This window comes from Pinus tabuliformis, chromosome 6, assembly GCF_031772625.1.
Source record: "Pinus tabuliformis cultivar Carrire ecotype Pingquan chromosome 6, CPIR1, whole genome shotgun sequence".
Classification (NCBI taxonomy): Eukaryota; Viridiplantae; Streptophyta; class Pinopsida; order Pinales; family Pinaceae; genus Pinus; species Pinus tabuliformis.
The window spans coordinates 904,391,654-904,406,962 of NC_142292.1; the positions used below are offsets into that span (position 1 = coordinate 904,391,654).

General features: G+C 40.7%; 1 protein-coding gene across 1 annotated transcript in view; it reads left to right on the top strand.

The window, feature by feature from the left end:
- The window catches only part of LOC149261861 (clast3-like protein), a 228,405-nt gene that overhangs the window by 141,405 nt on the left and 71,691 nt on the right, over nt 1-15,309 (top strand). The window contains exons 5-6 of the mRNA XM_089422850.1: nt 12,469-12,703; nt 12,911-13,034. Coding sequence (XP_089278976.1) covers nt 12,469-12,703; nt 12,911-13,034 — 359 coding nt within the window. The remainder of the gene's footprint in view (nt 1-12,468; nt 12,704-12,910; nt 13,035-15,309) is intronic.

The following is a 15,309-nucleotide window of genomic DNA, read 5'->3' on the forward strand; positions in this document are numbered from 1 at the left end:
TTATTTCCAAAGTCACTTTTCCTTTCTAATTTTTCATTGACTTTATAAAAGTCACTTTAAAATTAGACTTAATAACTTTATCACTTAAAGTCACTTTTAAATTAGATTTAACTTTATAAAATTATAAAGTCACTTTAGGAGAAAAATTAAATTCTTTTGGACACTTTTCCCTAGGCCAAAGATCAAAGCCTTAGGGAACCACCTGTCCTCCGGTACCAAATTTCAACACATGGTATGATGGTGCAACATGGTGCAGCACAATGATAGGTACAACAACGTGATGGAATCACCTGTGTCCAGATCAACTACCTCATGTGACATCTTCTTGGAGAAGATCTCTGCTCTTATTTTGATAAGTCAAGATGCTGACTTTTGATGTATATGTACTATCTCTCTTTGTTGAACTATTGAAGAACATATAAGAAGAATTGATCAAGGGTTTCCCCACATTGGGGTTTGTCCTTGGCTGGCGCCACATCTTGTGTCCTCTTGTCTTGGCTTTTCTTCTGCGATTTATGTTTATGTTCTATCTGCATTTTACTATCATGCTAAATGTGATTGCTAATCTGGAATTGATATTGAGTTAATGTGAAAAATTGAAGTAAATTGCTCTTAACATAGAACATACCTAAAATTAACATGGTATCAGAGTTGAGGTGAAGAAAAATCCCAAGCAAGAGTGAAAGAGAAATCACCGAAGATAGTTGGATAGGACAAAAGACTCAATGGGTTCCTCATCCCTCTTCAAATTCACCACGGGTGAAGTCGGAGCAGAGTATATCATCTGAGTGGCGCAGCGGAAGCATCTGATGGCCTACCTAAAGATCACTTCAATGGGAAGTCCGGATCTAAGGGTGGAAGGAAAGTCAGATGCCTTGCTTGCAATAAGTTCATGCATTATGCGAAGGAGTATCTGAATGGTAGGGACACATCACTTGATGATGATAACAATCATTCCATGGACATCTTCAATGATTGGAGGAATGACAGGTAATGCAGGTCATCAAAGAAATGGCCGACTCTTCAAAGAAAGCAAGGAACTCTAGGTATGAAGAATCAAATGTTGTTTCTGATAAGCTAGAGAAGTATTATCTTATATTGGCCCTCTCCACTACTTCTCCTCCAGACTCTTTGGGAATCTGGCTTATTGATTGTGGTGCTTCAAGGCACTTCATCGGATAGAAGGAAGCTCTCTCTAATTTGGTAGAGATGGAAACAATCGTGGGGATTGTAGTTGGAGTCAATGCCACCTATCCCGGAAAGGGTGTAGGGAATGTTACCCCTCAATTGAACGAGGGTAACATGATTCATTTACAAGAAGTTCTCTATGTACTTGATCTCAAGAAGAACCTGGTGTCCATTTTGGCAATGGAAGTCAAAGGTTTCAAGGTGGCATTCATCGATGGAAAGGTACGTGTTTGAAAATGAAATTTTCAAAGATGCTTTTTTTCAAGTTGCAGGAAGTCCATTGAGGACCATGTCGCGTGACACATCTCTTCAATGGCACCGGAGGTTTGCCCATCTTCATTATAAGGCTCTACCCGATGTGAGTGAGATGGTGAAAGGGAAGCTTGAATTCAAGAAGAGCATGGAGGTACATGTCCGAGATGTACCTAAGGAAAATCTTACAAGGGGACCATTCCCCTCATGTAGCAAGTCCACATGTTTGGAACAACCCGAGGGGTTTGAGATTCATGTTCGGGAATCTCATGTATACAGGTGGAAGAAAGCCCTCTATGGCTCGAAGCTAGCACCCCGAGCTTGATATTCTGATAGCTAGCTAATAAAGCTGAGACTCACTAGGAGTGAAGCTGATCCAAACCATTGCTTTAAGGTTGTGGATGATAGACCTCTCATATTGGTACCTTATGAGGAAAACCTCTTTCTGATAGGTGCAGACCCTCTCATTGCAAAAGTAAGAGGGAATTGGATTCCAGATTTAGAATGGTGAATTGTAAGCCCATGACTACCTCGATGAAGCCTAACTTTAAGAAGTTATGCGGTAGTGATGCCGGACCTGATTTGGGAAATGCCTCTGAGTTTCATAAACTCATACTAGCATTTATGTTCTTGGTGAATTCCCGTCTTGATATATGTTTTACAGTTAGCAGGTTGAGCTCATATATGGTTGAGCCTCACTGGATTGGTGCCAAGAATCATTTGAGATATCTTCAGGGCACAATCTCTCATGGATCGAGATACACTGCCGAAAATGTGAAGCTGCATTATTATTCTGATGCTGATTAGGCAGGTAGTGTGGAGGATCGCAAGAGCACTTTTAAGTGCTAGTTCTCTTTTGGTTCTACTTCGGTATCCTGGATGAGCAGGAAACATAAGTTGGTTGCTTTGAACACTGATGAGGCCGGAAACATAGCTGTGAGTATGGCCTCTTGTGAAGCTGTCTGGTTGTGGAAGCTCTTCAGTGAGCTGTTTGGACATGTGTTGGATACCATCGTGATCTTCTGTGACAACCAGAGGGGGATTCGATTGTTGAGGAATCCTGTGTTCTATGATCGCTCCAAGCATATAGACATCAGGTACCACTTTATCTGGGATATGGTACATCGAGGAGCAAGAAGGCTCCATCACATTGGGATTGATGTGCAGGTCGCCGATATTCTATCGAAGCCCTTGGCAAAGGTCAAATTCTTGACTTTTTGAGAACGACTAGGAGTCGTGGAGAGAATTTCTCCTAAGGGTCTTGTATGATATGGACATTGCTAGGTTGCACGAAATGGGGAAACAGGGACGAGTTTCTAAAATGGGAACCAATACGAAACGTGACCTCCCCAAATTTTGGAAACGGGGAAACGCGAATATATATATATATATATATATATATATATAGATATATTAGGACATTTAAGAAATATGTGCAATCATAAAGGATATATGATACATTATAATTTATTACATTATGATAAAATTGTCAATTGTCAATGCATAAACTATAAGGCTCTAAATTTACATCACATTTACTCATGAATGCTCACATAGTGAAAATAGAAATATCCAAAATCAGCGACGAGAAATTTCTAATTTCTTGTCTCGTGCTTGATTGGGAGTCTCCTCCTACATAGTCGAACGACCTTAGTGCTCTTGATTAAATACAAGTTTCATACCCTAGTACCCTACATGCTCTTCATTATTGGGAGTCTCCCCTGCATCGAGGGCTTGGTTCTCTTGATTAAATACAAGTTCCATACCATGTACATGATAAAATCCAATGGAAACATTGCAATCCCCCCAATCCTGAAATCCCGGAAAATAGATAAGTCTACTGGATTTTGAGTGAGATCTAAAATTCTACTTTCTCCATATGAAATCCAATGAGGGCAAAACCACTCTCAAACATCTTGAGTCATTTCATGGTAATGTTAAAAATTTAAGTAAAAGTGATATTCATATCACTTTTACTTTAAGAATTTAACATTACCATGAACTGCATATGCCTCAAACTTCCTGATGAACTGCATATCAACACTAGGGTAAAAGTTCACTTTTATAACTTTAGACAGGCATCTAGAAGCAACTAGAAGTCACTAGGATAACCTCAAAATAAATTAGAAAACATTTTTTTTTTTAAACATAAGTAAAAAGCTGAAACGTGAGTCGTACGGCCCTGAAACGTGGCAGTACGGCTTGAAATGCGTTTTAGGGCCGTACCACACGCGTTTTAGCGTTTCGTACTCGTTTCCATACAGAAACGCACCCTTGCCCTACGTTTCCTGCAACATAGGGACATTGAGCTCTGGGAGCTCCGGGGGGCTTGGGGGTACATCTTGGAGCAATGGGCAACCATAGGGTGAGTGGTTCAGCCTTCCCCTAGTGGTTTGCTATGTAGGGAGGATGAGTGGTTCATCGTTCTCTTGTCGAGACACAGTCATAGGGTGAGTGGTTCAGCCTTCCCCTAGTGATTTGTTGTGTACAGGGTGAGTGGTTCAGCCTTCCCCTGGGATACCCCTGGCGACATGTAGGCAGGATGAGTGGTTCATCCTTCTCCTGCTGAGACATCCTACCCATGCAGTCTGGGACTCATGGGAAGTACCTCTCATTTGGCCAATGAGTAGGGAAATGAGGATAGGGACCATAGTAGTACAGATGGACGCATCGTGTATCTACCGTACTCCCTATGCTAGGATGACATTGATCTGGGATCAAATGGAACTGACATCGGGTCAGTAAGAGTGATATAACTCACTCTCTTTTGGAATTGATCTCAGATCAGTAAGACTGCTATTGGGCACTCTCTTTTATCTGGAACTGACTTCAGGTCAGTAGAGGATGGTATGATACATTCTCGATCATTTCTTCTTCTTCATAGTTCAACAGAGTAGAGTAGAGCTAAGCAGTGTAGAGCAGTGCATTTGATGACAGAGATAGTACAGTTTGGCAGATGGAGTTCTCCCTAGTTGAGAGGAGTGTTAAAATTGGCAACTAGGGCCAAACTCCATGTGGGTCTTCTTATTCATGGCAGCTGATATTTTTCTTGGATTCCTCTCGTTGAGAGGTGTAGGATTGATCTAAAGATCATTTGATTCCGACATGTATTCATGGAGATATGAATTTATTTGTGTTATGTGACAATTCGTCAAGGTCAGCCAGCAACCAAATTTCCCCCACTTATCCTCCACGTTTTAGTATAAATAGAAGGGGACTTTAAGTCATTTGACACACACACTCTTGTGATCTCTCTTCATTCTGTTTTGGGTTTGATGAAGAAGAGATCTAGAGGGAGTGCTCTAGGATATACGCTGCCATGAAGTGCCCTAGCCGTGGAAGAAAAAGGGTCTTCTTGTAGATCCTACGTTGCCCTACTTTTCAGTTAATGAAGCAAGTCCTTAACGCAGTCAAAGGAGGAGTCTTGCAAGCAGTCATGAAAGAATTTGGATATCTTGTAAGTCTGAGGTCTCATATATCTTCGCATGGCAGACAGGTTTTCGGTTCTTATCCATATTTCTATGGTCTCCATTCTCGCAAGGCAGACAATCTCGGTATGATCCTTATACTAGACTTGGATGGATTCATATGAAAAATTCTGTGGCTTGATACAATCGCATGGCAAACTAGATTTGGATGTATTTCCTACTCATGACAGATCATATTTGGTATAATCCTTATGTATGTTTTCATGGCTTCATAGCCTTGCATGGCAGACCAAGATTTGGGATGGATCTTATGCATGGGAGACCAAGATTTGGGATGGATCTTATGCATGTTTGTGTAGGGTTACATATTCGCATGGTAGATCAGATTTACCTTAGCTCACATACATGATTTTACGGCCATACATGTTTGCATGGAAGACTAGATTTACCTTGGCTCACATACATGATTTGATGGTCATACATATTCGCTTGGCAGACTAGATTTATTGGATGATCTTTTGATGATCTTAGTATGAAAGACATGCCCTTGAATGGTTTGTATGATGATGACAAACCTTTATATGATGGCATTCGGATGGCAGGCCATGATAGCAGACCTTATATGACAATGATGTAATTCGGATGTGCAGATCCTTTGTTGATGGCAAACATACATATGACATGATTCTTATGAAGGCAGAAATAATTCGAATTGTAATCAAATGGTCTGAAGATAGACTAAGTGATGGGTACAACAGTCATTGGTGCAGCATAATGCATAGTGATGGGTACAACAGTCATAGTGCAGCATAGTGCACAGTAATGAGTACAACAGTCACTAGTGCAACATAGTGCACACTGCATAGTGATGGGTACAACAGTCATAGTGCAACATAGTGCATAGTGATGGGTACAACAGTGATTGGTGCAACATAGTGCACAGTGATGGCTACAACAGTCATAGTGATGCATAGTGCAGTATGGTGCATAGTGCATCATGATGAATAGTGCAACATGATGATGAAGAGTAGCATGTTAGGTACAACATGATGAGGTACAACTCGGTGATGGTGCAACACAGTGATGATGGACATGGTATGATGGTGCACCATGGTGCAGGATAGTGATGATGTACATGGTATGATGGTGCAACATAGTGATAGGTATAGCAAGGTGATGGAATCACCTGTGTCCAGATCAGCTACCTCATGTGACATCTTCTTAGAGAAGATCTCTGCTCTTATTTTGATAAGTCAAGATGCTGACTTCTGATGTATATGTACTATCTCTCTCTCTGTTGAACTATTGAAGAACATATAAGAAGAATTGATCAAAGGTTTCCCCACATTGGGGTTTGTCCTTGGCTGGCGCCACATCTTGTGTCCTCTTGTCTTGGCTTGTCTTTTGCGATTTATGTTTATGTTCTATCTGCATTTTACTATCGTGTTAAATGTGATTGCTAATTTGGAATTGATATTGAGTTAATGTGAAAAATTAAAGTAAATTTCTCTTAGCATAGAACATACCTAAAATTAACTACACTGCACCCCAAGGGGGATGAGACACCAGACAGATACATAGAGAGGTTGGGTGTGGACAACTTGATGATGAGACTGGACCTCCATTGGAGGAAATTGTGTTTCACTTGTCAGGAGCCGTCGCCACCGGGGCACAAGTGCACCAAGGGCAAAGCCCATTACATCGAGGTGTATTCAGATAGCGAGCCCGATGATGAGATGGAGCAGGAGGTTGACGCAGGAGATGGAGGACCCCAGTCCATGGGAGGTGGACCACCACCACCATCATCACAATAGTGAGGGGGAGAACTTTTGCCTACTAAAGGAGTTATTGCTTCGCTTCAGGGAGTTCCGAAGTATCCAACATTATGGATCAGGGGCACATTGTAGGGACAATGTGTTTCGGTGCTAGTGGACAGTGGGGCTACCCACAATTTTATTGATGCTCAGATGGTGGAGCGTAGAGGCATACACACAAAGACATTTGAGGGGTTTTCAATGTACCAGGAGATTAGACCATGCAAGTGCTCTAGATATGTTCCTAGCTTGACCCTGACCATGGGGAATTATTCGATGACAGATCATTTCTTTGTGGTTGATGTGTTGGACATCAATGTGGTGCTGGGTGTCCAGTGTCTATATTCTTTGGGGCGTATCACCATTGACTGGAATAAGTTAGAGATGGAGTTCATGGGACTGGATGGGAAGCAAGTAGTACTGAGGGGTATGCATTCGTATCCACCATAGACAGTGTCAACCCATAGGATGGAGGCCGACTTGAGACGTGGGGACATAACATGGGTAGTATAGTTGTGTATTTCAGAGATGGGGAAGCAAAAAAGCCACATCCATATATCCTGGGACTAATAGAGAAGCATTAGACAATGTTCGAGGACAATCCTCCAGGCCGTCCACCGAATAGAGGGTTTGAGCATACTATAGAGTTGGAGGAGGGAGTGCATGCATTCATCACTACTCCCTACAAAGATCTCAAGGTATACTAGGTGGAGGTCGAGAGAGCCATACAGGAGTTGCTGGCCTTGGGACACATTGGACCCAATTCTATTCCCTTTGCTTCTTCAATTGTGCTGGTAAAGAAGAAGGATGGAAAACTTCGCATGTGCATTGATTACAGGGCCCTGAACAAGAAGACACTGAAGAACAGGTACTCGATCCCACACATTGATGAGTTGATGGACGAGCTTAGAGGAGTTAAATACTTCTCTAAGATAGGCTTGCGTTTGGGATACTATTAGATTTGGGTGAGAGAGAAGGATATCACGAACTGCATTCCGATGCCACTATGGGCATTTTGAATTCTTGGTGATGCCCTTCGGGCTAATCAACGCACTAACTACTTTACAGTGTTGCATGAACCATGTATTCAGCAAGCAGTTGCGTAGGTTTGTGCTGGTATTCTTTGATGATATTCTGTTATATAGTAGGACGTGGGAGGAGCATTTGCAACGCTTGGAGGAGGTCCTACACATCTTGGAGGAGCAACAATTTTATGCCAAGATTTCTAAGTGCGAGTTTGGATTGATAAAGATATTGTATTTGGGACATGTGATTGGGGAGGATGGAGTCAGGGGTCATCAGGAGAAGATCAGGGCTATTTTGGATTGGTCTACACCAAAGAATGTGATAGAGTTGCGGGGTTTTCTGGGCATATGCACTTACTACAGGTGGTTTGTGAAGGGATTTTCTCAGTTGGCAGCACCCCTCACAAACTTGACAAAGAAGGGAGCATTTGAGTGGATAAACGTGGCACATGAGGCTTTTGAGCACCTCAAGAGGGTGATGAGCAGCTGTCCAGTTTTGGCTTTATCAGATTTTTCATGGCCCTTTGTATTGAAGTGACCCTGTGATGCATCTAGAGAGGGTATTGGAGTGTTCTGTTGTAGGGAGGCCACTCAATTGCATTTGAGAGCCAAAAGCTACAACCACATGAGAGATTGTATTCTATCTATGATAATGAGATGTTGGCCATAATGCATGCGTTGGAAAAATTCCAGTAGTACTTGGTGGGTAACAGGTTCAAGGTGAAGACTGATCACAATAGTCTTTGATTCTTTTTGGAGCAGAAGGAGCTTCGGGAGAGGCAACAGAAGTGGGTCAGTAAGATCCAGGCCTACGTTTTTGAGATAGAGTATGTCAGGGGCAAGATGAATATAGTAGTTGATGCTTTATCGAGGAGGCTTGTAACACTCTCACTGATGAACATCACTTAGGACTAGAAGTCGTAGTTATTGGTGGAGTACTCCAAGGACTGGAATGCATGTGAGATCTTGGATGGTATTGCAGGGGATGACAAGTACAGACTGATGGATGAGGTGATTTATTACTAGGACAAGATCTACTTGGTGCCAGGTTCATAGTTATGGAGGAGGATCCTATAGGTGGCTCATGATTCACCATTAGCTAGGCATCGGGGGTTTTTCAAAACCTACCGGGCCATCAGGGAGCGCTTTACTTGGAGGGCCCTAAAGGAGGATGCTCTTAGGCATGTTCGGGAGTCTGATGTCTGTTAGAGAAACAAGGGGGAGCAGACACATCTAGCTGGTTTACTTTAGCTCCTTCCGATCTCAGAGAGGAAGTGGGCCATCAGGGAGCGCTTTACTTGGAGGGCCCTAAAGGAGGATGCTCTTAGGCATGTTCGGGAGTCCGATGTCTGTTAGAGAAACAAGGGGGAGCAGACACATCTAGCTGGTTTACTTTAGCTCCTTCCGATCTCAGAGAGGAAGTGGGAAATCATATCTATGGACTTTATGACCAAACTTCCAGTTGTGTAGGGGTGTGATTGCATATATGTGGTAGTGGACAAACTGCCCAAGTTTGCTCAATTCTTTTCCATTCCCTCCAGATGCTCAGCCTCACAAATAGCCGAGCTCTTTTTCAAGGAGGTGTTCAGGTTGCATGGTCTTCCCAAGACCATCATCAGTGATTGAGACAGAAAAACTTTACGGGGGCATTTTGGTAGGAGTTATTTAGATTGGTGGGCACTGAGTTCACTCCTAGCACCAACTACCACCCCTAGACAATGGGCAGACAAAGATTGTGAACAAATGGTTGGAGGGGTATTTGCAGAACTATGTGACTGGGAAACAACGCGCATGGGTGAAGTGGCTTCATTTTGGGAGAACACTGCTACAACACCACTCACAATATGTCCATCGGTATGTCACTTTTCCGTGCTCTTCATGTTATGATGCGTTATCATTTGTTGAGATGATTTTTGGATACAACAGAGCCCCTGGGGCAAAGGATTGGATACAGGAGAGCCAGGAGATCCTAAGGGCTCTCAAAGATAACTTGTAGATAGTGCAAAACCAACATAAGATGTATGCAGACAGGCATCGTGTGGAGAGGCATTTTGAGGTTGGTGACTTAGTTTCTTGTGCCTCCAGCCGTACAGACAGTCCACGCTGAAGCAGAAGGGAGCTGAGAAGCTCAAACCCAATTTTTATGGACCGTATAGGGTGATTTGATGAGTTGGAGAGGTGGCCTATGAGCTAGAGCTTCCACCAGGGAGCAAGGTGCATAACGTGTTCCATGTGTCTTGCTTGAAAAAGGCCTTGGGACAACAAATTATAGTTGTTGTGGAGTTGCCACCCTTGGATGATGAGGGACACTTGATTTTGATACCTGAAGCCATCTTGCTGGAGAGGGAGAGGAGGCTCAGGAATAGGACTATCAGAGAGTACCTTGTCAGATGGAAGGACCTACTAGATGAGGATGCCACTTGGGAGGGAGAACATGTTCTACAGGATCCAACGTTACAGTTGCTTGAGGACAAACAATATTTGGAAGGGGAGGACTGTCATGTCCCCAATTAAAAATTTTGCTACGAAAGTTCTCAATTTTGCAATTTTGGAGAATAAAGTTAGGAAAAGTGGGTTGTGGAGGCTCAATTTAATTTTTGGAGAAAAAATAAGGTTAAAACTTAGGAGAAAAGGAAAATTAAAGTGGCAATGAGTTGTGGGGACCACTCAAAAGGGGAAATTGAACCCCCCTTAGTACAAAATCGAACCATAAGGAAGAAGGTGAGAGGAAAGGTCGAATGGGTGGAGCACACAAGGAATAGATGATCAGCAATTATAAAAGGGAGAGAAGAACCTCATTTTTGACATCTTTTGGCATTTCATTTCAGAATTGGAGAGTTTGCTTGAGCTGCTTAGCAAGTCAACTAGTTCTGTTCAGCACAAGGAATTTCCAAGCGGGAATTGCAGCCCCTTCTTTAGTGAACTTCGAGTGTCACTCTAGAAGAGGATTTGAGAGCTGCATCCTGGCATTTGGAGAGCCATTTCTCAGTGATTATTCAGCTGCTTGAATTCCTGGAGGGTGCAATAGCAGATTTCGTGGAGATTAGGAGAGCAAGATTTTGGTGGAATTGGGGCTGGAGAATTTGTAGATAATTTTCGTAGTGGAGGATGAGTTTCTTCGTGGGTGTTTTCCTGGCTGAGTACACTGCTATTTGGAGGGCCACATTTCTCTCTTCAAGGGCATGCACAGGGTTTTCTGGGTTTCATTCAGAGCAGACGTTTTGGAGTGATATTTCGGGCTGAAGTTGGATAGGAATTTGTCCTTATTTCTGGAGAGATTTTGCAGTGGCATTCCCAACAGCTAGAGGGAGGATTTTGGAGCTATTTTGCAGCAGTAATTTTTAGCTGGGTGCAGAATAAGTTGGCTGGGAAATTTGCACTAATTTGGGCATTCTGGGTCAGCTAGAATTAGCTCCAACAATTTCTGGGTTTTGTTAATTGGAGTGTGATGAGCTTCTCTCTAATTTTTCAAAATTTTTGGAGCAGTTTTGAGGGCTAATATTACAGTTTGCCTCCATCAGCAGTAGTAGAAATATCTGGGCAGTGCATTTGGGCAGATTGGGCTATTTCTGCTGGGGTTTTCACTTAGTTTCTCACCTGGGTATTGCATGCTCACAAGAGCAAGCCCAGGTTCTATCATTTCACTCCATTGTACTCAGTTCCTGCTTGATAATTAATAAAATGGATCAACACTTTTGCCTTATTTCATTGGTTCATTGGTGTACTGATTTGTGTTTGCATGGTGTAATTTTAATTGCTGTTGCTAGTTCATGTTTTGATATTTACTGTCAATTTTCCAATTAGGAACATTACAGTGAGATCTTCTTCAGTTCCTGGGGATTGAAAATGTTAGTACTCATGGGGTTTTCATTGGCCAAGGTGTTTGAACCCTGGGTCTGCAACCCCTACATGCCAACAACAATTCTGTATGGTCTGTCCTGGGATGTACAGTTTGTAGAATTTGATGTGTTTGTTTTGCTGCTTCAGCTTGGCTCCTTGGCATCTGTGTCTGCTACTTGGTTTTAAATGCAATCTTCTGCTTGAAATACATGTTGCTACAGGTCTGAAAATGGTAGCTATTAGTGTGCCTTCATGCCTGGTGTGCTTTTGTGAATTTGCTCTCAGAGTCTGTTCCAATGTGTGCCAAATGCCTTTGGCCTTGTTCTGTTTGTTGATCTGTTACCACAGTTTTTTGGTCTTGCTTCTCTGACCTTCACTGTTTCCCAGATGCCAATAATTGTTGCGGCTCTTATACGATGTTAGATGATGTGCATAACAATAGCAGACCATGAAAATGTAACTGTTTGTATTCCACTTATTTAGTCGTTAATCCAAAAGTCTAAAGTTAAACTAAAGTCATAAATTGACTTTATACCACAATGTACTTGCTCACTTAAACACTAAGTATTCGATATGGCCGATTAACTAGACACTAATAAATGATAACTATTGCTTTGTTTTTGAAGATTCTCCATTTCTAGATAATTTTGGAAAGCTGTTTTTTTTTCCTAATACTTTTTGTAAGTGCAACTATTAATTTTTGGTTTTCAGGTCTACTGGTTAAGGTCTAAGTAAATGTTTCAAAATAAAATATTATGTTTTCTACACGTGTATTTTGATGACTGGTAGCAAAAGTATCAATGTCTTGGTCGTGGCAGATCAGGATATTGTTATTTACCAGGTGCTTTTATTACCGTTAATTTTCTTTAGCAGCTGAGGATGCAGAAGTGCTAAATGCTGTTGCTGTCTTGCACTAAACAGCCAACAGATTCATTATATTTCCACTGGCAACATAGATGGCACAGATGCAAACTGTGAGAAGCTAGGGTGGAAGAAGCTAGAGCAGTATGTGCCTTCACAGAGAGGATGGCAGTATTTGGATTCTCAGATGGTTGATGGTTCTGTACAAGATGAGCCATTTTGCACAGAAGATGATTTTACAGATGAGGACTACTTTCCTAGTCTGCCTTTTGCCTCTTTATTTTCTAGCTGCAAGGTGTGTCCTTTCTCCGTTTCTTTATATATGTTCTGATTGTTTGCTAGTTTACTTCTGTTACAAAGTTTCTGCATTTTCAGTTATAACCTAAAGGCTAAAACTATATAGTGATCCATGTATTTTTATTTTTCTATGCCATGTAATGAACTTGTTATCATTGTCTCACAAATTTTATTTAATCTTTATAATATTATTGTGTGATATCAGGTGAAAGGTCTCAAGGTTACATGTCTATTTTGCTTCTGTTCTGAAGGAGATAATATGCGGGATGCTTTAGTATTGGCAGAAGCAGTATATAAATTTGTTGGAAAATGTTCAAGCACTTCTCTTGGTAAATCCTCCTTTTGTGATAACTTTTACTTGCAGATAGTAGATACCAAATTTTATTTATTTCGAACTTTCTGCTATCTGGATCCCCAGCTTCTTTTTAGTTTTTATTGATTCCCATTTCAACTGTTTCCCCTAAAATTTGTGATCTGTTTGAAAAGTGTTTCTTTATGATATGCATCCTTCAATTGTTTTTTTCAACATGATTTCTTTCCTTGTGAATGTTATCAACGCTGAAAAAGAAGGAAAATTTAAATCTTCCTGTGTTTTCTTGCACCTCTCAAACAAATTTGACGACTTAAATATTTATGGGCTGCCAAAACTTTGGCAAATTTTAACTGGTGTTCAATTTACGCATTAAAAACGATTTGATCATTGCTTTTGACTAGTAGTGGATCCTAAAAATTGAATTAGTTTTACCTTTTGAACTTTCTTGAAGAGGAAAATTTTGATACTGTATCGCCATGAATCAGCTCTAAAAACCATGGTGAAGTGTCTCAAGGTTCATTATTTTCACTTGAAAAAGTGATGTGATAGGATCTTTATAGTTTGCCAAATAATCACAAAAATATGCTGCTTTCCAAAGGTGATATAGTTAGATATGCTTCTAGCTAATGACATGGTTAATATCAAATATAAACCGGTCAATCAGTTTATAGTTTAATGTTGAAGACAGTGGTATGTCAGACCACCCATCAAGATTGAATCCTCTTGGAGGCATGAATAATCCACTGGGGCTAGGTTCAAGTCCAAGGTGATTATGACAGAGAGTACCACCTTATTTCAGTGGGGCTTAGTTTAACGAAACTGCTTGTGTTCAATGGTTTGCCTCTTGAGGGTTTTTTTGTTTGCACAAGCATGTCACTTGTAGTGCCCCACTTCTCTGATCTGGTTGTAATGATTCTCTTTGAGCTTAAAGGAAATACTTCCAATCAAAAAGTATGAAACCAGTTGTAAAGTTGTACCTGCTGCAATTTGAATTAAACATCAAAGTGGCCTATGCTTTCACGTATCTTAAATGTTTGAAATTTAAAGTGGAATAAAATGTCTCAAGATCTGTGAGGTAGTCAGTTATTCGCTATTTCAAAGGAGTTTGTTGCTTGGTGATTCTAATTGTGGAGTTGACTGTTTTTGGCATAATTAACAATATTATTAGCTTTTTCTTTGTGATTTGTCACTGCCCTTTGAGTTCATGTATGGCTACTCTTATTTGGTGCTAGTTGGTGAGTTTGCACATTGGTGCTGATCTCTCTTCTGAAAATAATTTTTAGTCATGAGATCTCTATATCTAAAGCTAAACATTGGCTTTAGGCTTTAACCCTTATGCTAGGTGACACTTATTGAAGTGTTGTTAGGAGTTCTATTGTGTTTAAGACATTATGTTAAGTGACCAACTATATATTGATAAAGTGTTGGTAGAATTAACTGATAGTAGTTAGGGCAATTAAGTAACACAACTATCCAATGTATGAAAAAAAGCATCCTACCACATTGTATTAATGATTCCTTTTTAAATAAACTATACATTCTCCTTATGTCTCTCTTTAATGTTATTATTATGTATATTCTATGTTGCTAGGAAACGTGGGTTTGGGGACGGGGACGAGGACGGGTACGTCATTTTTTGAAACAGGGTGCGTGGGTTTGTCAGGGGTATATTATAATATCTATATATATATATATATATATAAATATTATATTTTATAAATTATACTATATATGACTTTGTCTATTTTTCAACTTTAAACAAGAAAACTAAAATATTTATGATTTAAACTTTAAAGATTTAAACATGCACATCATTGAACATTCAACATTCACAATGAAATTTCAAACTTTCTAGTTTGATATCAAGTGCAAATTGGAGTTTACGTATTAACAAGAATCATGATATATGTCCATTGTCATACTACATTCAAAATTTTCCTTAATGCATCTCCAAACAAGAACTAGGAAATTATAAAATACTAAAATAAAAATAGCTAATAGTGAACAATGGCTTCCTCAAGCCATGTCATCAACATCACTCAGATCTTCAATTAGCATGCTCCCCAGGTAGGAATCACTCTCATCTTGAGGCTCCTGCTCATCCATAGCAATTGGAGGTAGCTCAATAAGGCCATCTGGTTGTATCTCCTCGCCTACATAGATAGCATCATCTGTGTATTGGTCCCATCTCTTGAAAGGACCCTCCTTGTACCTAGGGTCTTTTCGAGATATGAGACGAAGTGTGCTATGAATGTACACTAAGTTCTCTGCCTTCTTTGAGCCCAACTTAT